At 37.9% G+C, this 22,935-nt stretch overlaps 2 protein-coding genes across 4 annotated transcripts; both read left to right on the top strand.

The window, feature by feature from the left end:
* The first annotated feature begins 1,345 nt into the window (after positions 1 to 1,345).
* atcaya (ATCAY kinesin light chain interacting caytaxin a) lies at positions 1,346 to 14,384 on the top strand. 2 transcript variants are annotated; one of them, XM_028445280.1, is made up of 14 exons: positions 1,346 to 1,794; positions 1,922 to 2,013; positions 3,117 to 3,216; positions 6,652 to 6,710; positions 6,789 to 7,037; positions 7,211 to 7,384; positions 7,517 to 7,619; positions 7,729 to 7,860; positions 8,097 to 8,183; positions 8,518 to 8,616; positions 10,649 to 10,684; positions 10,798 to 10,854; positions 10,965 to 11,010; positions 12,875 to 14,384. In XM_028445280.1, the coding sequence occupies exons 3-13, from the start codon at positions 3,140 to 3,142 to the stop codon at positions 10,990 to 10,992; spliced, it is 1,101 nt and encodes a 366-aa protein (XP_028301081.1). In that variant the 5' UTR covers positions 1,346 to 1,794; positions 1,922 to 2,013; positions 3,117 to 3,139; the 3' UTR covers positions 10,993 to 11,010; positions 12,875 to 14,384. The 2 variants fall into 2 exon arrangements, with proteins under 2 accessions (XP_028301081.1, XP_028301082.1); XM_028445281.1 differs by lacking the exons at positions 1,346 to 1,794; positions 1,922 to 2,013; positions 3,117 to 3,216 and adding an exon at positions 4,068 to 4,308.
* A 3,610-nt stretch (positions 14,385 to 17,994) lies between these two features.
* mibp (muscle-specific beta 1 integrin binding protein) lies at positions 17,995 to 21,646 on the top strand. 2 transcript variants are annotated; one of them, XM_028444358.1, is made up of 8 exons: positions 17,995 to 18,200; positions 18,813 to 18,903; positions 19,390 to 19,438; positions 19,668 to 19,842; positions 20,828 to 20,899; positions 20,995 to 21,101; positions 21,244 to 21,329; positions 21,433 to 21,646. In XM_028444358.1, exons 1-7 carry the CDS (start codon positions 18,175 to 18,177, stop codon positions 21,327 to 21,329), a joined length of 606 nt encoding a protein of 201 aa, XP_028300159.1. In that variant the 5' UTR covers positions 17,995 to 18,174; the 3' UTR covers positions 21,433 to 21,646. The 2 variants fall into 2 exon arrangements, with proteins under 2 accessions (XP_028300159.1, XP_028300161.1); XM_028444360.1 differs by lacking the exon at positions 19,390 to 19,438.
* The last annotated feature ends 1,289 nt before the right edge of the window (positions 21,647 to 22,935 follow it).

The following is a 22,935-nucleotide window of genomic DNA, read 5'->3' as shown; positions in this document are numbered from 1 at the left end:
TTAATCTGTCACGCTCGTGATAAAACTTTTTTTATTAAGGAATTAAATTGTACATATGAGTAATTGTATTTGCTATATTTTTCCCCGAATACCAATGCACAATTTGGACTTTGCAGCACAAATGAAATGCCACATATCTACACCCACATTAAATCAATTTTTGTTTCACCTTCCCACTTTATCAGCTCCCTATAATGGTAATCACGTCAGCCATTCACACAAACAGCCACACAGACACATATATATCAAATGTCTGACATACACAATCTATGTCGAAAGTCTTCTTACAAAATAAATGGGGCAAAGAAGAGTGTGCTACTTTGTTTATAAACGACAATGAATAATATGAAATGAGATTCTACATTATTTCAATTGGCTTTCTTATTTTAGTCGATAGAAGTTATTTTTATTGGTGTTTTTTATTTTTATACTACGTATTTCTTTGATTTAGATTTTCTTTCACACTAAAATTTGTTTTAAGTTACATTACTTTATATCATTTTATTGTATTGTTTTTTTTTATTATTTGTATTATTTTATTTGTTCTAATGCATGTTTTAGTATGTTGTGTCCTCCTTTTGGCTTCGTTATGTCAAACAATGCAATTTCTTTTTACTTTTACATTATATTGTGTTAATGAAATCGTTTTTGATTTACCGGGACACTGTACCTATTTCAAGGTTTAATTAGATTTCCTCTTGTTGGATTTTATTTTGAGATAATCTGCATTTAAAAACATATGGAATCTCCATGGTCATTGGAGAAATACTAATACGTGACAGGTTTTCTAGCTTTTGTGTACCTAATTGTTTTTACTATCACAAACTGAAGCATTTGAATAAAATAACACCTGCTGTACCCATGATTTGTGCAACCTCACATGATCCGAGTTGGTCTCAGAAGGAAGTGACATGGAGTGAAGGCTCTGGAGGATGATCTCCTATAGTGTCAGCTGAATGTCAGAGAGTTAAACTTGCCCAATGACTGAACAGCAGTCTTACAACCAAACTACAAAGCAGTGTGTCAAGACAAACTCTTCAGAGGAAATCCTTGTGCGTAGGTGATGGAGGGTTAGAGTGTGGGATTCTCCACTATGATTGGATAAAAATGACCTTGAATAATTGAATTGAAAGGTTTTATCTAACTGTGATGCAAGTCCGTTAAATAATCATCTTTCCTAAATGGATGTGCTGTAAAAAGGGAAGGTATGCGTTTGCTGCTCCTGTGGACAGTGCAGAAGATAGAGGACTGATATGATTGGTTGGGTTTGTGTGAAGTAAGAAGCTGAATTGTCTGCAATGTGATAGGGGATGTGCTGCGGTGGGCATGAAGGAGGCTGGGCCATAGGAGATGTAAAGGGAGGAGAGATGGAGAGTGATGCTGTTGCCAGGGAACAGCAGCCACAGAGAGGACCACTGAAAACAAGGACAGGATTATCTGAAGGAGTGAAGGCTCACACAGGCTGGTGCTCAATTCTCCCCTGGGGTGATGCATGATGGGTGACCAAAGAGATTTGGATTTAGAGAAATTTGGACTAAAGCATTGGAATTGATGAGTGAGAGAGAAAGGGATACTTTGGAGGGTTTGGGAGAGATAATGGTGCCAAAGCAGGTGCATTACTCTGTTACTGTAGGGGAACTGTGAGCCCCTGCATGTGGACACAGAATCTGTGAGAGGCGTGCTGTCGTTTCACTCTTCACGGCCAGTCTTTCCTCAACAAAGGTGGTCAGAGGCAGAGCAGAGGAGGGGGGCTTCAGAACAGAGGTGCCCCCTGTCTTCAGACACCTGCTGCTGGTGAGCCGCTGCAACCAAGGACACTGTATACCACTGTGTCTGTGCACGGACGACCGTGTGCATGTGGATTAGAGAGACACAAAGAGGAGGAATTTTAACCTTGGTTCTGCAATTCTGTTCATGTGAGGCTCAGGACTGGTAAAGCTGCTTCTGTAATTGAGGTGGATGAGGACAGTGGTCAGCCCTGAGAAAAGAACTGAGAGATAACACCAAGTTCATGTGAGTATCATCTTAACAGCACAATGATTTGTCAATGTCCTAACATTTGAATTGAACTGGTCCCACAGATCTGCCACTTGGTTGACTGTGTGGACTTTAAATTGTGTGAAATCCTAGATTTTGTGTTGAATAATTGTGTTTTCAGGTGACCCAGAAAAGCTGTGCAGCCATTTTACTTCTTGATGGCTGTGCAATTTATTGAAAAGTTCATATTTTTAGTCGAGTGGGGAGCAAGTGACTCCAGGGCTCAGCAGCTAATGCATGTGCAGATTAAAAATTTAGAGTGTTTTTGCATTATTTACAGGATTTTTGATTCCTTATCAACCAAACCATGTGACATATTTCTTTGTTTTCTTGTTTTTGATCCTTTCTGAGTTTATCTGATTTAATTACTTTATGCAATTTAATATATCTTCTTGTATTGCCATATATGACCAATGGAAATAGGTAAATGAGACTTAGCTGCATGCCATATATTATATAGCAATTATTGTTAAAACCACTAAAACTGCTCCCTGTTATTACATCCCACTCACCGATGTTGCATTTCCTTGTATTGTAAATACAATACTGTCAATGTCATACATGGTTGTTAGACATTACACCTCTGGCACTGTGCTGTTCAAAGCATGCACCACTTCTAATTGGATTCCCTCCAACCTCTGTTGAACAAATGAATGAAAGTCATTGAAGTTAGTGTGAGTAAAGATCTAAAGGCAGCAGTGAGAAAGGATTAATTTGCAGAGGGTGAAGGATTACGCGCCTGATTGTCGAACTTTACTTAAACCTTTCAAAAAAAAAAATTATTCTCTTTTTAAATTTTGACAATGAGGGGACCCAAGCTCAGAACAACCGGATCTGTTGAAGTCACATGCCTCTCACATGTTAACTTAGAGCACTAGGGGATAATTGCTCACGTGGACCCCTGCAGTCAGCCCCTAAATTGTAATAAAATAGTCAGTTTTTCTATCAAATTTGCTCACAATGCTGCTTGACAGTACTTGTGCGAGCACTGTGGAAATGGACAGGACTGGTCAGACTTTGATACGTTGCTCTATTCCGTCAATGTTGTTCACATGAACATCTATTTGTCCTCCCTCAAGCCCCCTGTTCTCCTCTTTGAGGAATGGGCACCACAGAAGCCACTCTACGAATGGAGAACATGGAAGTGAGAGATGAGTGGCAGGATGAAGATTTCCCAAGGTAGGCCCTCTTACCCACGGATTCATTTCATCATCAATCATCCGCTCACACTTTAGATGTGACATCAATTTCATTAGTGGTTGTACAGTATATGTTAAATATCACATTATGACATGTTTCTCAGCTAAACATGTCATTGCATGCCATTCTTAAAAGAAATGACTAATCATGTTGCTTCACGTGTAACATGAGTAAACTATAATATGCATATAGCTAAACCAAATATTCACACTTTCTTTACAAAATTAAGTGATCTTTTAGAGATAAGTTTAGAAAATTCAATTATTTGTACTCTTTTTATTTATTTGAACTTTATAAAAGACTTACTTTTACAAATGTAATGTGTTTATTTTAAATTCTAATTTTAATATTATAATAAACCAATCTTTTTAATCAATTAATCAATAAATAAATCAACTTTCTTCAGTTTATTTCCCTTTTTTAATGAAGTATTTTTACTGATTCACTTCTTCAGAGTAATCCCCTTTTTATTCTTAATGGCCTGTTTATACTTACTTCACCCATTTTCTGTGAAACGTAATGTCTTATTCTGGCTGCAGGTTTCTCTGTTGTTTGAAATAATGTTGGGTCAAATACTCACAAACACTGGTGATCAGAGTTCCTCAGCATGTTGTATTGAAAGAATAAAACACAAGGAATGGATTATAATGCTTATTTTCAAAGCCATCCGAGTCAAAATGAACTCACAGTGGTTTAGAAAATAGAAAAATGTGCGGTGGAGATGTTGGAATGCAGCAGAAAATGTGCAGCAGATCTGTGTGATGAGCAGCAGCGATGCGCTTCCTCCTCCCTCTCCTCCCTCCCTGCTTTCATTGGTCTTCATCAAATGGGGAGGCAGGGAGCAGGTGCTGCTCAGTCTGCAAACCATCTTAGGCTACGTCATGTGACGTTGCAGCGATCAACAACAACACCACGGCAAGAAAATGGTGGCAGGTTTTGGATGAGACCATTGGAAGATTTAGTCAAACTAAATAGTGCCTTGATGAGAGAGTGAGAGAGGGTGAAGCAGCGTTAGAGTTGTATTAGGTTACTCAAGCTTTAACAAAGGCAGCACGTCGATCCCTCCTAAAGGTAAGCATCACAGGTTCCTTGTCCTGCTGACATTTACTGAACAATGCACACACACACACACACACACACACACACACACACACACACACACACACACACACACACACACACACACACACACACACACACACACACACACACACACACACAAATGAGATGAGCTTGCTTTGGTTTAGAGACAATTGCCTGCAGTCAGTTCATATTATATAAACATGTATTCACTCAGGATAAAGGATGCTTTGGAGCTGAGTTCCTCTGAATGGAGTCTGGTTTTCTGTTTCTAAACCGCTCAGGAGAAGCCAATCCTGTCACACAGTGTCCTCTGGCTGATGTTGGCTGACACACACACACACACACACACACGCACACGCACACGCACACACGCACACTCACACACACACACACACACACACACACACACACACACACACACACACACACACACACACACACACAGGGATCCGACTCTTTGCATTCTTTATTATTCAGGCTCACAGCTACATATTCATTGTTCACAGCTGATATACCATCAAAACATAGCGGTTGTTAGCAGCATGTTTGACATATCATTATCTTGTATAATGCTTTAGCTTAAAGTAAACACAGATCTAGAACTATAAACATAGATATGTGGGTGAGTCCGATTTAGTCCCATGGTTTCTTCTATTTCCAAGCTGGAAGTCAACATTAAGAACATCCCATGTAAATAAAGGAAAACACAAATGATCTGCTTTGCATGCGGAGACATTTGCCTCCCCCCCCCCCCCCCCCTCCTATTTCTCCTCCCCTCTCTCTTTGTTCTGACTCACAACCTGCAATCTGGATCTCTCCACAGAGAGAAGTTAATAACCGTCTCATCCTCATCCGTGCACTGTTTTTCAATGCTTCTCGAGATCAGTGTCAACACCCACGCTTTAATGGGCTGCTTTGCTATCCTAATGTTACACTTTATTAAGAGGCAAAAGCAGTAGAGTTGCAATCTGTTTTTCTTGCTCAATTTATTTATAATAATTAGGGTCTGGGTAAATTCACAATCGCACATCTGCTCTTGAACACTGCCAGTATCTGTTTTTTAGAGACGAAAAAAGGATTTTATTCATTTAATTGAGTTTTAACAAAGCATTTTCTCCCAAGTGCTAAGTTCGTGAAATACTTTAAGGTGAATTTTAGCCACCCGAATAGGCTCCAACATTATGGGTAGGGATGTAGCGATTAATTCGAAGGCAGTTAAAAATCGATTCATAGGTACCACGGTTCACATTGATGCTCTGAAAATTGAATCGCAGTACTTTTTTTAAACAGCAGAGGGCGCTATATATTAATCCTTCCAGAAGCGGACGTGACGGGCGGAATCTGCTACTATTTTCTTTCTGGCCGCCATTTACTGTTAAACATGCTCATAAATGATTCTTTACTCCTTTAGCACCGAAAGAATATCTGTAATATTACGTGAATATCTGTAAAAGTCAGGTTTTTCTATTAACTCTGTCTGCTAGCATAGCTTCTCTTCTTCACTGGTGGAATAACTGCATGCCAACCGACCACTGGGTTACCAGCGCCCTCTGCTGGTCTAAACAAATATCTGACGTAAATACAGTAAAATGACTGTTTTTTTGTTTTTGTTTTTTTAAAGTCCAATTGTTAAGGCACAAAATACATTTTCAGTTGCACTTTTAAAAAGAAAAAGAACTATTACGCAGTTTTGAATTGTTTATTATAGAACCAGAATTTAAATTAATAGGCTTCTTCATTTGTATTATTCCTTTATTTATTTCATTCAAGATTTATTTTTAGTTAAATTGCATCATTTTGAATAGTTTAACAAGGGATTCTTTTGACAATGAAAAATAAAAGGAAAATAGTATCGTATTTTCCCCAAAAAAATAAAGGAATATTTTTCAGTCATTTGTCAACATTCCCATTTTGTAAAATAAACCGTGAGAAAATCGTATCGTGAACCCAGTATCGTGAATCGAATCGTATCGGGAGTTGAGTGAATCGTTATATCCCTAATTATGGGTGTAGAAAGTACGGGCAGAAGGAATTAGGTTGAATAAAATTAAAGGGACATTCATCAGTGTGTGTCTTTGTGCTGTGCATGTGACGTCTACTTATGTGTCTGTCACAGAGCATTCACAGGTAATACACAATTATAAATCAGGAAATTTGCAAAGTTATACAAAGTAATGCTAAAGCAAATAAAAGGAGGTATACATTCCTCAACCACTGCACTACTAAGGTAAAAACAGCTTCTATGGGAACAAACCTCTGAAGGAAACTTAATTTACTCCTGAACGCACTACTACATGCTCATCCTTTGTGTGTCTTTCTGTTTCTATCTAGACCACTACCTGAGTACGGAGACATGGACCTCTCCTGTGGTCTCACCGACAATCGAGCATGTTAGTATTGATGCACAATCCACGAAAAGTAACACAAATAACTCATGATCATGAGAACCTGATTTGTTGCCCCTGCAGCTCCTCATGACTCTCTGACTGTGAACCCTCCTGGAGGCGGCGATGGCGTCTCCTCATCTCACCGGAAACGGCGCACATTGGTCGCCCCAGAGATGAGCCTGTCGTTGGATCAGAGCGAGGGGTCGCTCCTGTCAGATGACTTCCTGGACACACCAGACGATCTCGACATCAATGTGGATGACATTGATACGCCTGATGAAACAGACTCGCTGGAGTTTGTCACCAATGGCAACGATTTGGAGTGGGAAGGTGAAGGATGTCCTAATCTTTGCCTTTTATCCTTGATGATCTTTGTGTTTTCAGCATTAGTAGAAGGTTGGAACTTGGCCTTGTACAAAGACAAGTAAAGATGATGAAATTCTATCCTGATAAGTTGATCCAGATTTTTTTTGGTGTGTGTGTGTGTGCCTGTGTGTGCACAGATGACACACCAGTGGCCTCTGCCAAAGCTGGTCCTGCTGATGGTGCAGGAGAAGTGGGTGATGATGGAAATGGAAACAACGGACGCCTTTGGAGGACGGTGATTATCGGTGAACAGGAGCACCGTATCGACATGCAGACCATTAGACCGTACCTAAGAGTCATCACACACGGAGGTCAGACTCAATAACATTTGGTCAGAGGATAGAATCTACGCAGGATGAATTCAATTTATTGTACATACATTATTTCATTATAAAATATCCTTACTGCACTCGGTAAATTATGTTGTTATTGTGTCTTGTCAGGATATTATGGGGAAGGCCTGAATGCCATCATTGTCTTCTCTGCCTGTTATCTGCCTGACAGCAGCTCTCAAGACTATCACTACATCATGGAAAACCTCTTCCTGTATGTCCACCTGTCACACCTGCCTCTAACGTTTCACAGATGAAGTTGAAAATGCATTTGAGGTGAATTTGTAAAGAAATCCCACCCACCTGCCTCCTCTGTTCTCCAGGTATGTGGTGAGCAGCCTTGAGATGCTGGTGGCTGAAGATTACCTTATCATCTACATGAATGGAGCCACACCTCGCAGCAGAATGCCTGGGATCAGCTGGCTCAAGAAGTGCTACCAAATGATAGACAGAAGGTAAAGCGACACTAATGGTCCATATTTTGTGTGCAGAACACTTTTTACTAACTTTATTTAACGAAGCTCGCTCTGTTAAAGTTGACTCTTTAAAGCATAAGGACTGCTCCTTTAGGTCATTTCATCATGTTTACTGTTACACTCTGTTAATGTTTGATTCCTTTGTTACCCAGTTTTGCAGCTTCTTATTGATTGAAGCTCATCTAAATCTATATTTTGATTTATGTTTGTGATAGACTGAGAAAGAACCTGAAGTCCTTGATCATTGCTCATCCCACATGGTTCATCCGTACAGTCCTGGCAATATCTCGACCTTTCATAAGGTACAATGACACTTTCGCTTGCTTTTAGGAAAAGTGACAGAAAAATAGAAAAAAGTTTAATTTAATTTGGTGACAAAAAAGAACACAGAATGAGAAAAATTAGTCTAAAGAAGATGTCCTCTACTAGTTTACTGGCCAATTTCTGAGATTAAATTTGACATTGACATAAGTGGACAGCAAAAAAGCTATTGTTCACAGTGCAAATATAATAGGACAGCAGGCCAAATTCTCATTTTGTTGTTAGCATGCTTGATTAGAAAATCCAACACTATTCATTGTCCTTACAATTGCTACTTTTGAGTGATTTTCACCTTTTCTCTTGTTGTCTTTGCAGTGTAAAGTTCATGAACAAGATCCAGTATGTCCACAGCCTTGATGAACTAGCAGAGATTGTTCCAATGGAGCACGTCCACATACCAGAGAGTGTGGTGCAGTAAGTACCAGCGACCACTAGATGAAGAATGAGAGCTACAGCAGTAAACATCAGCTTCAGATCAGTCCTAAACTTATGAAGAACAAAGCTGCAAACAGTTAATGCGAGAGTTATAAAGTTTGTTTGAAAAATTAAATCAGAATCTCATTTTAAATTCCATATCTTAGTGTTTTTATTAATCCCAAACAAAAGCTATCTGTGAATAAACTGAATTCCCAACATAGAAAAAACTAGGTAGACCTCTTTGCAGATGAGGAGAATACTCACTGACCTCTGTGGCTGTTAATGCACCTGCCTTCCAGGACCGCTTGGCACGTAATGGCCTCCGATGAGGCTATATGGCATATGCTTTTCCTCCACTGGCTCTCCTTCCAGCTTTCCTGAGAAAGGTGAGGATGCAACATGCCAAGGTACTCTTGGTGCCACCAAACTGCCCACAGAGACCATGGTTGGTAGAGATCCACGAGATACTGGAACACCAACCATGGACTCTTCCACTGAGAAGAGCTGCGTTCTCCTAGGTGCATGGCAAGATCTGGCACCCATACTCATGTATTGCCCTTGAACGAGCATTTGCAATCATTCAGCCTTGATCAGGAAGTGTTGAGCACTTTCAGGCCTCACGAGCCCCCTCCACTCAGCAGCAGTATCGTGCAAAGTGGAAGGTATTTAGTGGCTGGTGTCAGGGTAAGGGAGATGTTCCCCTGACCCGTCACATCTCTGTTATTTTGTCCGTCCTACAACACCTCTTTTCCCTGGGCCGGACAGAATCAACAGAATCAGAGGCTACCTAGCAGCGCTTTCTATTATCCATAGAAAGTGATGGCTTGTCTTCTGGTTCCCATAGTCCGGAAATTGGCCTTCAGTTTCTGAGAGGTGTAGCATCTTTCCTGGGACGTCCAGGTGGTTCTCGTGACCTTTTGCTTGCCTCCCATTTGAGTGGCTGTACCGTCTTGAGCTTTGGCTTTTCAGCTGGAAGAAGGACTTTTTTTTAGTTATTGCATCGTTGAAACGAGTAAGCGTGCTATGCTAGAGTAATGGCAGCTACCTGGGCACTGTTTTAAGGTGCATCCTTGGAAGATGTATGTAATGCTGCTGGTTGGGCCTCCTCAATGACTTTACTTACTTACTTCTGCCCATCGTTCCACATAGAGCATAGGCCATTGACGACCCCTCTCTTTTGTGCACTCTGTTCTGGGCTGTTCTGGCAATTCCTGACCAGATAGTCCCTTGTCATTGATTTTAGTAGGTTTTATTGGTTGAACATTGTTAGGTCTAGTGCCCATGCCTCAATCCTGGGGCCTGTGACAGACCCTTAAGTTAACCTCTGTTTTCCTTTTATTCCCCTGCCTGGGTGCCATTTGTTTGGCCCATTTTCCATGATGTTTTCAGTTGATGTTTTACATTATCAACCTGGACGCATGTCTTCCACATCTTCTGATGATGACAATAAAATGTTTGAACTCCCTTATTTGTTTTCATTGAGTGCACTTTTACTGGTTTTTGACCTTGATGTGATGCCAAATTACTCTCCTCGTGACTCATTTGGATTGTAATATAGTAACAGGTTAGATATGATATGAATGCCGGTGAACCTGTAACCATTTACTGTCACTCGGAAGTGAAGTTGGCCTTGTAACTTCCTTCCCAGTCGAGAGAAAAAGAGAGAGTGTGTGGGTGCATGGCACACATAATAGTATGCAGGGCGTATCACACCCACACGTGCGGTTAATTTGGTATATTACTCCTGACCACTCAGGAGTAGTGCCTCCGTGGTAGGTACTAGTCACATGTCACATTTGTTTAACCAAGCTTTATAATTGTAAATATGCAACCCTTATAAACAAGAAATATGCATACAACTGAAAAAGTACTTACGAAAAAATAGCAATATAAGTATATTTTCACTTACTGAATTAGACTCAGGAATGATCCCCATTTTGCTTGTGAACCAAATGTTTGACATTCCTAGTGTAAATATATCAAAAAGTGTTAAAAATAGACTTTAAGTAGAATTTTTTTTAACTTTCAGATTTGATGAAGAACGGATTAAGGCACGCAGAGAAAGGTAAAATGCATACTTACAAACTTAATCTGAATCTTTTCGTAGCGCAGTAAGACTATTGGGATGTATACTGTAAATGATGACACTTTATGTGTTGTTTGTGTGATTGTTTGAAGAATGGAGCAGGAGCAGAAACAGCAGGGCCAGCAAGATTCCAACAAAAAGTCTGAGAGGTAGTTGGTCTTAACGTTTCGATGTTCAACCTATAACCACTGTTGAAATATTGTGCATATCTGTAGCATTTTAAAATCTTGAAATGCATCTTTTTTTTCTTTTTTTCTAGGCCAAAATCAATGTTTGTGGATCACTGACCAATTTTAAAAGCAAAGGTAAATCAACATGTATTAATTCTTCTGTCCACAAGAGAGCAATAATAAATACATCACGCAGAAATGAACAGTTCACACATTTTAGTTGATCGTTTATAAATATTTCAGTATAAAAATTTTGAATATTTCAAATATGAAATGGTTAAATCAAAGTGTGTGTGTACTTCTGGTTATAATAAGATAAAGATATCCATAAATTATTATTTATCACTTGTTAATGATTTATGAACAATTATCGCAGGATCTCATTTTAACATGTTTAAGAGAATTCAATGTAATGTAAAGAAATTTATAACCTAAGACTCTTTCCATAGTTTTTTTTATTTATCTTTGTATACTTGGTTGTAAAGCAGATGGTTTTATTTTTCAAGCCAGTTCTACCAACTTTATTATTGTGCATCAGTGCGTCCGAAATTGCGCTTATGTTTATATTATGTTTGAGACTTTTAATTACTTTTATAAATGTAACTTTTTTTTAATGCAAATAACAATACTTTCACTTAAGTAATATTATTATTTTAGTTTGGACTAAGCTACTTTTACTTGAATTGAAGTAGTTTTTGATAAGGAGTATCTCATCTTTCCCTGAAGTAATAAAGTTGAGTACTTTGCCCACCTCTGGCTTTTCCTGTTTATAAAGTTTAAGAAATTTCAAATAGCTGACCCGATTAATCATAGATAAGAGATAATGCTTCACGTGGCCAAACAAGTCTTGTTCTTCCTGGAATTTGCCATTGTTCCATGTCTAAAATGATAATTTAATCATCTTTATATGTGACTTAAAATGCCTAAATCCACAACATTAAGCAGGTAGTGAGAGATTAGGAGAATACATTATATATTCTATATTTCAACCAGGCAAACAAAATAGAACCAAACTCATTTAACAAACAGATACCCTTTAATTAATTCATTCATTTTTATTTCACATAATGGTATGATCCCGGCTCACTGGGCTTCTCTGAGAAGTCAGAAATGTATCATGCATGACATTCATCCATTAAAACAATTTTTTCTGTTTGACAAAAGTTATTGTGCTTTACTATTTTTTCAAGTTTTTCTTTCTCTTTATTGAACTATATTTTTGCATAAATAAACCCTTTTGGTTAAAGACCTTCAACATATTGGTGCATTAACCATTGCAGAAACATCAAAAATAATTTAGGTAATTACCAATGATGTTTATTTAAGGCAACATGTTGCATAACCTTACTTTAGGTGCTTTGTTAAACACTGTACAACTCAGAGTCGACTCTTTTGCTCATGACACTATTTCCTATGGTTTAGAGGAGGGGTGGGTAGCCTATACCTTTCAAAGTAGCATCGAGTGGCGTCGATTGACATCTTGATAGCATGAATACAACCACCCCCTTTAACAATAGATGAAAGAAAGAAAGAAAGAAAGAAAGAAAGAAAGAAAGAAAAAAGTTTGCTAATCACTACATTCATGTCTCATATGAGACCAACAGTGTGACTCAATTTACTGATTTTCCTATTGTGTGAATGTTAACACCGGAGCCTAACCATAAAGAAGCAGTCGATGCTCCCATTGCATCTAAACTAGAGGTTCCACACTGGTGGGAATAATGAACATTTGCAAATCTTGTTAGAACGTCTGTGCTTTGTCTTTGAAGGATAATTATTCATACAGCAGATTAAGTGTTTCATATTTGAAGGCAGTTATTTAGTAACCTCTTTTGTTTTCACAGAATATTCTTTCTTATCTCTTTGAATTTTACATTTTTGGATGTCTTTGATGAACTTTGATATTATGATAAATGTATTTGTATATATTCTCAATGATGCTAAACTGTTCCACACTCATTCAACTCATTATTCATGCACTCTTTTTTTTTTCATGCAGAGCATAACGGAGTCGTAAGGCCTCAAATCTTCATTATATACCTGTGGGAAGAAAAGTTTCTCTGACTTATTTCACCACTTTATCAATGCTCCTTCCTTTTCTGAATAATATAAGGATCGGTGTGCTGCATTTATCATGCCTTGCTTTTGCTTCCTCCTCTCGGTTTCCTCTGATCGTATCTCAGATAGAAAACAGAAAACAAAAGCTCTGCAGCTCTGTTAAAAGAGCTTTTTTTCTACTGGAAACTGTCACTAATGCATCTCTTTTAATGGTGAAGCGGTAATGCAGCTTATGGCAAAGCAATGGAATGTAAGGACAGTTCTCAGCTGGTTCTTACATGGTCACTGCACTGCGGACTGAAGAAAACCAACGTTGAATGCCTTCAAAGATCTAATATTAAAAGGATCTCAGATGTAGCAACACCATCACTACAGTGTTTTTCAATGTATCAGATGCCTTTATCTTTATTTTGATACCTCATGCTATATATTTACTCCATCATGAAGCCTTTTAAAGGATTTGTGAGGTTGTCCATAACACCTGTGGGGATCAGTGTCCCTTCCTGGTTCACTTTTTTTAAATATAATTTTATTCCATCTTCATCCAATCTATACGTCAGATTGAAGAATTGATGATCATGGTAACAGAGAAACGTTGTGGCAACTAGTATCTTGTAGCCTAAGCGATACCGTAAGAGAAGATACACTGAAATGGCTCATGTAAAATCAATTGTGTGCATTCGTTCAAGCAATGCTTTGCTTTCTGAAGCCGAGTTACTCGTTTTGTGTGGATAATTTTGCATCACTGTAACATAATTTCAGCACTTTCTCATGTACCCCTCGTTTTCCATCATGTCTTCCATATTTAGCATTTTTAATGTAGTAGGATGTTAGTCTTGTAAATTATTGTTATTTGTAATCTGTTACTTTTTAGCTGTTGGATTTGGTTCTAATTGTGGGTTTATTCAAAGAGAATGGGCCAGAAAAATGAAATCTATTTTTTTGTAATGATCAGCATGACTCCTGTTGCTGATAGTGGTTGATAAATAAGTTTATGCACAGGTCTGTACAGGAAGGTAGCATTTTAATTCTGAAGTTAAAACTTTTTATATTTTTCTTTTTGATCCAAGGAAATTGTTTTATATGATGCCATTTGAAATTTTAACCATTATCCCTGATGCAAAAAGAATCCCAATTTGTCATTCTGTGAGCTTCTCCTTTTATATTGCTGGCTGAAATAAGTTGTCTACTGCTCATTAAAGCAAATCCAGAAACACTGTACGGATGTTTGGACTATGTTGCCTGCATTTTGTCATGCTTTAGTAGAGTGATTTGACGTTTTCAAAATAAAATGTAGCATTCTGAAAAAAGGAAAAGCACAATACACTCAGAATCACAAACACTGTACTTTGCATATACACCTTCCTGCTTGTTTCCTGAAATTCAAACAAAGTATATGCTTCTCTGTTTGTAAATATGTCCAAATAAAAAGGTTCGGTCTGGAATTTAAATGTCTTCAGTTTTTTTTATTAGATTGTGTTTGAAATGATTATGAAGATGTACATGCAACATGTACCATGTAGTGTTGAAATACCTAATGTCACAGCTTGTACCCTTTTAGTACAATTCCTTCTGTAAGAACACTGGTTTTGTGCACATACTGTGATTCTTAGACTCCTTTTTGTTAATTAAAACAAAAATTAAAGTTAAAATTAAAGTGCCGCAACATCTTGTTTCTTCAGCCTTCAATTCATTGATTAAACAAAACCAGACAAGGGTCAAAGGTAAATATATCCTGGTTGACACTGACAGGAACCTTTAATGGTTTCCCCACAAGCCATGCACATATTTGATTTATCAATATTTTAGCTAATGTTTGAAGGACAATGTGTTTTAAGTCATCTGGGACAAGCTCTACTGTTTGGATATTTGGTCCAATTTGGAGAATTGGAGGGGGGCGGGGGGTGTCTTAGTTTAATTGAGCTCATTGGAATTATCCAGAATCTTAAATCCTGGAACATTGTGTGAAGTTAAGCATGGGGGGCCTTTGTCTAAAAACTGTCATACTGCGGTATATTCATACTCAGGCACTTGACCTAAATTAATGGAATTATAATTGCCAATTCCTGTTTACTCACTCTAACCTTGTTCTGGTATAATGTGAACGTGACCATGTTGATCCCTTTGGATTACTGTAGAGCAGCTGTGTAAAGCAAGCTCAGCTGTTGGTCCGTTACATCCATAACTCCACTATGTGGACCGTCTTTAGCCCTGGTCAGCCCCGCACGTGGTCAATCAAAAAATTGTCGGAAGAAAAAAAACCTTCACGACATTTCAAACATGGATCCTTTTCAAAATTTGAAAAATTCTCATCATTGACAAAATAAATCTGTTCGTAATTGACCAATCCTTTTGACTCTGTTTTTTTTTTCGAGTTGGTTCTTTCATCCGATTCGAATTTGGATTACTCATTTTGGGATTGCCATTTTTCAAAAAAATAGGGATGTGCATACATTTGGACCTCGTTATTAACAGGGATGGAAATGTCTTAAAAGCCTTTAAATTTGGATTAATTGGGTATATTTCTTATCAAATAGTTTTTTGAGTATTGCTTAGTATACATCGTTCACTTCTTCTTTTGAAGGTTTGAAACTGTGTTTGATACAGAGCTGAAATGCCTTCAAAGGTTGCACTGAGAATTCAATAATTAAACCAATGACCACATATTTCTCCCATACCCGTCACAAAAAACAAGGATTTGTTGCGATCTAAGATGTATCTATTGTTCCATAGAGTCACGTTGTGAGTTGAAAAGTTTACAACATTTTCCAGAATATCAGTATTTGTTGATGAAACTCTGATAAGGCTATCAGCAGTTTATTGATGCCAAGGTTTGAGGTGAGGAGGAGGAGTCGAAGTCCCCCCATTGTATCGAGTAAGTGAATTAAGATGTTTAACCAGAATGAGTCGCCATGCTTGAGCCAAGTTCTGATCAAGTTAAAGGTTAAAGTTACATTGAAGGAATCAATTATACAGTATATCGAATTCATTTCAACTTTATTTTATAGCGCTGATTAGAACAAAAGTCATCACAAAGCGCTATCAAAATATAAAATTTGTAAATAACCCAACAAATCCACATGAACAAGCATCAGCGACAATGGGAAGAAAAAACTCCCATTGAACAGGTAGAAATCTCCAGCAGAACCAGGTTCAGAGGTGGCAGCCATCTGCGGCGACTGGTTGGTGTTAGTGGAGAGAAGGACCAACAGAACAGGATAGAGAGATAGAACATGAGTGTCCCAGACTAGTTGAGCCGTGAACCAATGATCAGGAACTGCCATCATCAGCTTCACGACACCTGAAACAGAGCAGAGAGAGAAAGGTGAGGAGAAGGCACAGACTGCAGAAAAACATGATACACTGTTATCAGGTCTGCCTGCATGGTTCTGGGCTTAGTTCCTAGTGGTTAGGTTAACATCTAGCGGCGTCTGCATGGTCTGGAATGCCCATCTGACTGTTTCCAGTTTAGATCACCATTGATGGGATAATGCCCCTCTCTTTCTTTGAACATATTTTGTAAGTTAGAGGGAAGTAAGTTATTTCTTGTTTTGAACATAATTATTGCTGTTGTTTGATCCACCAGGTCCATTAATGTTAGTGCCTTTGATATTATAAGTAATGCATTTGTATGTTCACAAAAATCCACATTGTGCACCATTCTTATGGTACGTTTCTGTATTGTGCAAACTGTTTGTAGACACCATGCTTCAGCACAAAAAGTTAAATGAGGTAGTATCAGTGTGCAGTAGAGGATATTCACAGACCTGAAGGTTAAAAAGTGTCTTCATCAGAACATTTGAATATATTGCCCTCCCTGCCTTTTAGCATGTATGTAGCTGCTCATCATATTTAATATTTTCAGATTCCTAGACAATTTCAGTTTTAAATAGACATTCACGATGATGAAGCACCTCTTTTGATTCGTCAGTATCAAACATTACACTGGTACAACTACGGGACTGACATAGCAGCTGTTGGTACCGGTGTCACGTACTGAATTTACCTCCGTACTGAGATTATAAGTCTAAACTAAGCCTAACCCTAACCATGTGTCCATTCACTTTGAAATGAAAAACAAACAAAAGAAAATTCTTATTTTTTTTTGGCAAAATTCATTTTCCGGTAATGTGCATGTGCGCGCATGCGTATATACAATCTCAGTACGATGTGAACTCAATACACGACACCAGTTCTAACGACGTCTTCAAAGTCCTTAAAGAGATTACAACGCCGTGTTTACGAGCTAAAAGATAAACATTTTCTTTGTTATTAAACCCAACTTCAAAGTATAGTTTAATGTATTTATTGATACACGACCACAATCTGCTGTTTGTCGTCATATGGTGAATTGGCCCAAGTCCGCTTCCAGCTTTGACATTATTCTCTAATTTTCTAATTTATTCTAAAAAATTTCTATTTTATTTTCAAAATTTCCACTTTAATCTAAATAAAATATTAATAAAAATTTCAACTTGATTAAAATTATTTTCTCCATCAAAAATGGTCCTAATCCTAATTCCGTACCTCCAAATAAAATGTAGGTTAGGGGGCAAAAATAACTTCTTCCTGGTTTTATATTAATGCATTTTGTGGTATTATTGAACATTCTCCACAGTAAAACTATATAATGTTGTTTCCCTCTAAGAAAAAAAAAAAAAGAAAGAAAAAAAAAATCCTTTTTTCAATTCATTTTAATGTATAAAATACATTAGTACTGACTTGGTACCTCTTATTGGGTATAATCCATCCCTACTCTGTTTGTTTCCCTGACAGACGTGTATTTTTCCACGGTGGGACCATGAGTGGAGTCTGTACTATGACGGACAGGAGCTATATGTGTATATATCTATGTGACGCTGAGGCTCACTGACAGACACCCACAGCTGCTCGTGTCCGTATTTAAGAGTCACACTCTTCCGCGGTCTGTGATTGGCTGCTACCAGGACGTCTCTCAGCACGAGGAAGACAGAGGCACGTCGACGTGATGTGCGCGTGCCTGCCCATGCTGTGACGCAACCTTACGCTTACGCACGGTGGCTATATAAGCTGAGTGCATCCGCTCCCGCAGTCAATGGAGACTGAGACAGGGTCGCTGTCATAGAGAGATTCACTAGCAAAGCTTTAGACTTTTCACTGTTGGACATTTTTGTCTTTTACTCTAAACTTTATTTGAGAAGCTGTTATTTTATTTTTTTAACCGCCTGACGTTCACAGGACTGTTGCCTGACGAAGGACAAGATGAAATACATTATAGGAATTGGCGGGTAAGTTAGTGTGTTCAACTTTGTTTTAGCCTAAATAATATGTTATTCGAGTACGTATTTCACATATATGTTTTGAATTGTAACTTTAACAGTGATGCTACTTCCACACGCGCCCCCTGTGTTATCAGTCGCCTGTTCCGCCCATTCTGTTGTCATTAAACGAGCGGGACATTTGAAATGTGATGGCGGGTCCTTCTCTGCCTGTTCAAAAATGGAGGGAATATTTATTTGATGTCGTTTCCGGTCCTGTATCAATAATTAGCCTATTACAAATAATAACATTCTTGCACTTTATAATACATATATTCAATCATGACTTTCTTATATGGGAAAAATAAAATGCAACCTGTTCGTGAATAACTTCTACACATATTTACTGTATTTTTATAGGTCATGTCTTGTATTACAAGTTTTTTGGTTTGTTTGATTAAATAACAAATTATGATACCGCTTAAATTATAATGTTTTAGGGGGGGAAAAAAATCCTCTTAAGCTGCTCTGTTTTTTATTTCCACACAAATTGCTGTATAAATTTGATGAATAATGTATACTGGCTGCAGCATATTTACAATGATAGAATAAATGTGATTGCTTTCCTGTTTTTGTTCTCAGGATCACCAATGGTGGCAAAACCACGCTGACAAATAACCTGATCAAGACGTTGCCCAATTGCTGTGTTGTACATCAGGATGACTTTTTCAAGGTGAGCATGACGGGGAGGATTGTTGAAGTGTGACTCAGTGTCGTTGAGCTTTGTTGTTCTTCTAAAGCCTGCATGAGCGCCGCATGGTAGTAAAAGTGGAGGATGGTGCAATGAGTAACACCCCCCACCCCCACACGTATTACAAGTTTCCTTGATTTCTGCTAAAGCTTTTATTAGTCTTTTTTTCTTTTTTACTAAATTTTTTATTTTAATATTCTAACACATTTTAAGTTTACCAGCTTTAGGCATATCTGTATTGAATTCTATTATTTTGAGCTCAAACATGCCTTTTTTTTTTTTTTTTTTTTTTTTTTTTTTTTTTTTTTTTTTTTGCTGCAAACTGCTTAGTTTTGTGCATGCTGCTCTGCTGTCTGCTACTCCCTGCTTTGTGTCTATCGCTTTACTCTGACATGTGAGTGAGTGGGATCTGCTCGTGTTCAGAGCTGTGAGGTTGCAGCACTGTTTTATTGGTGACTGTTATTTCAGAAACCTGATCAGATAGAAGTCGGGAAGGACGGCTTTAGACAATGGGATGGTAAGACTTCACTGGAGCCTGCCAGTGACTCACTGACAATATGATTTCACCATACTTGTCCTCTTAGTGTGGTGCACACTGCCACCGTTTATAATTGCACACATTTTTACCTTCAGTAACTAAACAGCAGCCAACACAAACCCATTACATTACATTTTTATTGTGTATTTATTCTAATCCGCTGTTGTCCTTTCCACTTTCTCTCTTCCTATTACTCTTTAATGAACAGTGGTTACAGCTCTGGATATGGAAGCCATGACCAACACAGTGAAAGCCTGGATGGAGAATCCAGTGAAATTTGCCCGATCCCACGGTGTGACTGTGTCGCCTGCCTCAGACGTGTCGGACCAACTTGATCACATCCACATTCTGATTGTGGAGGGCTTCCTGCTCTACAACTACGAGTATGTGTACCTTTTTTTGTTTTTTGGTTTTTTTTTGTTTTCTGGTACGCAAATATTTTGATTTGATTGATGTCTTTGTTTCGGACATGTAAAATGATAAAAGAAAAACAGTTTAGAAAACAAAAAATGAGGAATTACAACAACAGAAATAGACAGTTTATATGATCCACAAACGCTGAAACTTACATGTGCAAAAAGGAGTAGGAAGAAGGGTAAATCTATTTAATCATACCCCTTTAATCACTACAGATTTTGCTTTTTTTAAGTACAACTAATAATACAATTAATTACCTATATATCATTAAACAATCGACATATTCACAAATAGTCCATAGCTAATCGTCAAAATAGAAAAACAGCAAAAGTGATGTGTTTATGTTACGTTTGAACATTGTTTTAGCTCCACACTCCTTCTGTTCCACACTTTTACCAAATACACATACAAAGTTGTTTGGACACATAAAACCTTTAAAATTAACCCAAAAAAGGGGTGGGAAGTAAATTAATTATATATATATTTTTTTAAATTAATTTCCACTGACAAAAGTCCCAAACTTACCCACCGCAATAAACATACAATGCTGACATTCAAGGCCCACTGTGAGCAACTTAATTTAACAATTTTTGAAAAATTACATATCACCTCCATACATTGACATTTTAAATGATTCTCAAGCCATTTTAAAAGCCTTGTTGTGTCAATAGCTTTAACCCTGCCCAAGTCATGACGTTAGCTCATGTCAGATTGTACATTCATAAGTGTACAAGCACACGCCTGTGTGCAGATTTTTTGAACATCCTTGTGGTCCAAGATAAGGACTTTGGTCCTTTACGACGTCACCACTGAGTGTCTGGGTCTGAATGTACATTCAGTGAGTGGCGAGCGTGCTGCGGCGATAGATAAGGAACAGGGTGTTAAATGACGCTGATGCTTTATAGAAGACGTTAGATTGCGTCTAATGTATTATGTATTTTCCCTCCGCAGGCCTCTGCTGGAAGTCTTTGACAAATGCTACTACATTGAGATTCCTTATGAGGAGTGCAAAAGAAGAAGAAGGTGAGGCAAATTTGCTTTCAAATTCATTTAGATGAGATGAAAATTATGTACTGAAATACAGGTTCTCAAACACTGTTTATTTTGATTCTTTTCAGTACAAGACAGTACACCGTGCCCGACCCCCCTGGTCTGTTCGATGGTCACGTGTGGCCAATGTACCTGAAACACAGGAAAGAGATGGAGGACAGCGGGTTAAATATTGGTACGTTGGCAACTGTTTTTTGCTATTTGTTTAAAGTCCCTCTTAATATCTTACCTGAGGGTAATAATGGAATTGGCACTAATGTTTCAATTCTGATTCATATTTCTATATTAGTAATAAAAAAAATGATGAATTGTTGCAGAATGCCTGAATGGTTTGAATTCCAAAGAGGAGATCTATAACCAGGTGTACGAGGACATTCAGAACAACCTGCTAAATCGTTTATAGGTATGTAACATTAGATATTTATTGTACCGTCTGTTAAGCATGCAGTGCAAACATCAAGTATGAATATTTGTGTCTAAAGAAATGTATTTTCTATTTTTTGCAGCAGGAAGACTCCTCTTCACCTGTACAGTCTTTGTAAATAGTACTTTTTTTATAAGGTTTTTCCTGTGTGTGTATATATAGACTAAAGCAATGTTAATTTATCTTTGCTGGGATTTTTACTTTGTATGTGATGGTTGAACTGACCAGTTTTGAATTGTGATGGACCATTTGACTCATTTATGTCTTTGGACAAATAAACAATGTGGTACATCAAAGCACCTCTCATTCATTGCTTCATATGATTTTTGTTTTTTGTACCAAATGCAACACAGTTCTGGTGTATAAAATAGATAGTAATTTATTTTGAAGAAATTTTTACTTGTATCTGCAACTTAATTAAAGGTCATTACCATGCTGTTAACAAACACATATTTGCCTTGTCAATGTCTTAATAAGTCATTGATCATCCATAAGATATAGACTATTAGCACTGGGTGCTCATGCCGATATCATGTTTTCACATTCAATAGTAGGATGGATTTATTTCCAGAGGATGGACCTCATCCTGTCAAAGGTTGGACTGACCTTCAGACATTATTGCAACAAGTAAATATAGTACATGGCAATTAGCTGCAGTTATTAATGCATCCTGGAAGTAAAAAATAATGCTTGAGTTGGATCTTTTTCAGCTGGCATCAGGAAAAAAAAAACCTCTTCAGTGTCATTAATTTTATTTTCTGCATCAGTTGAAGCTTATATTAAAATAATTCTGCTCACTTTTTGTTGACACCAAAAGTATTACAGTGATAACTATTCATTTGTGCACTCGTGACATCAGCTGTATGTGCATATAATGTGTCAGATGGAAATAGTGACACAGATCGGTGTGAAGCTCCATCATGTGTTTGTAGATGAAGTCTATGTAAGTGCTAAAAATAACAGTGTGTGTGTGTGATGACAAAATCTGCCCGTGTAGGAAAAGAGAACTTTGTGTTTGCACATGCAAAGGTACAGCTCCCGCACGTAACGCCACACTTCAGTGGTTTACAGAGTGCCTGTCAAGGTCAGAGGTGTGGTTTGTGCTGAGGGCCATGAACACCTGCATGTTCAGCTCCACACAACAGGAAACACAGGTTGAAAATCCAGTCTAGACCCACCCATTGTGACCTCGTTACTTCTCAGCGTAGTTTGCTCATGAGATTGGGACACACCAACGCTCAGCCTTGATGTGTAGCAGCAACCTTTGGATCTGATGTAGCCCTTGTCACGTTTTTACCATGTTAGTGGGCTATGGGAGATTGCATGCTTAGAATGTGGGATTCAAACTTTGTTCTCCTGGATATAGAAGGGGATATAGAAAAAAATTTAATGTCTGAAGGACAAAACATTTCCTTCTGTTTTCTTCTTTTGCCTCCCCAGACAAGAGATTACAGCACTACTGTTGATATTTTATTCAGTTTATTATTTGATTTTATTTGAACGCAGGATACAGAGAGGAGAGATTACTTTAATATACATACAACAGTCAAGTTATGTCTGTCCCTCTGTTCTCAGTCATTACACC

The sequence above is a fragment of the Gouania willdenowi genome, chromosome 4, assembly GCF_900634775.1.
Source record: "Gouania willdenowi chromosome 4, fGouWil2.1, whole genome shotgun sequence".
NCBI classification, from domain to species: domain Eukaryota; kingdom Metazoa; phylum Chordata; class Actinopteri; order Blenniiformes; family Gobiesocidae; genus Gouania; species Gouania willdenowi.
This window is presented reverse-complemented; position numbering and strand designations above follow the sequence as displayed.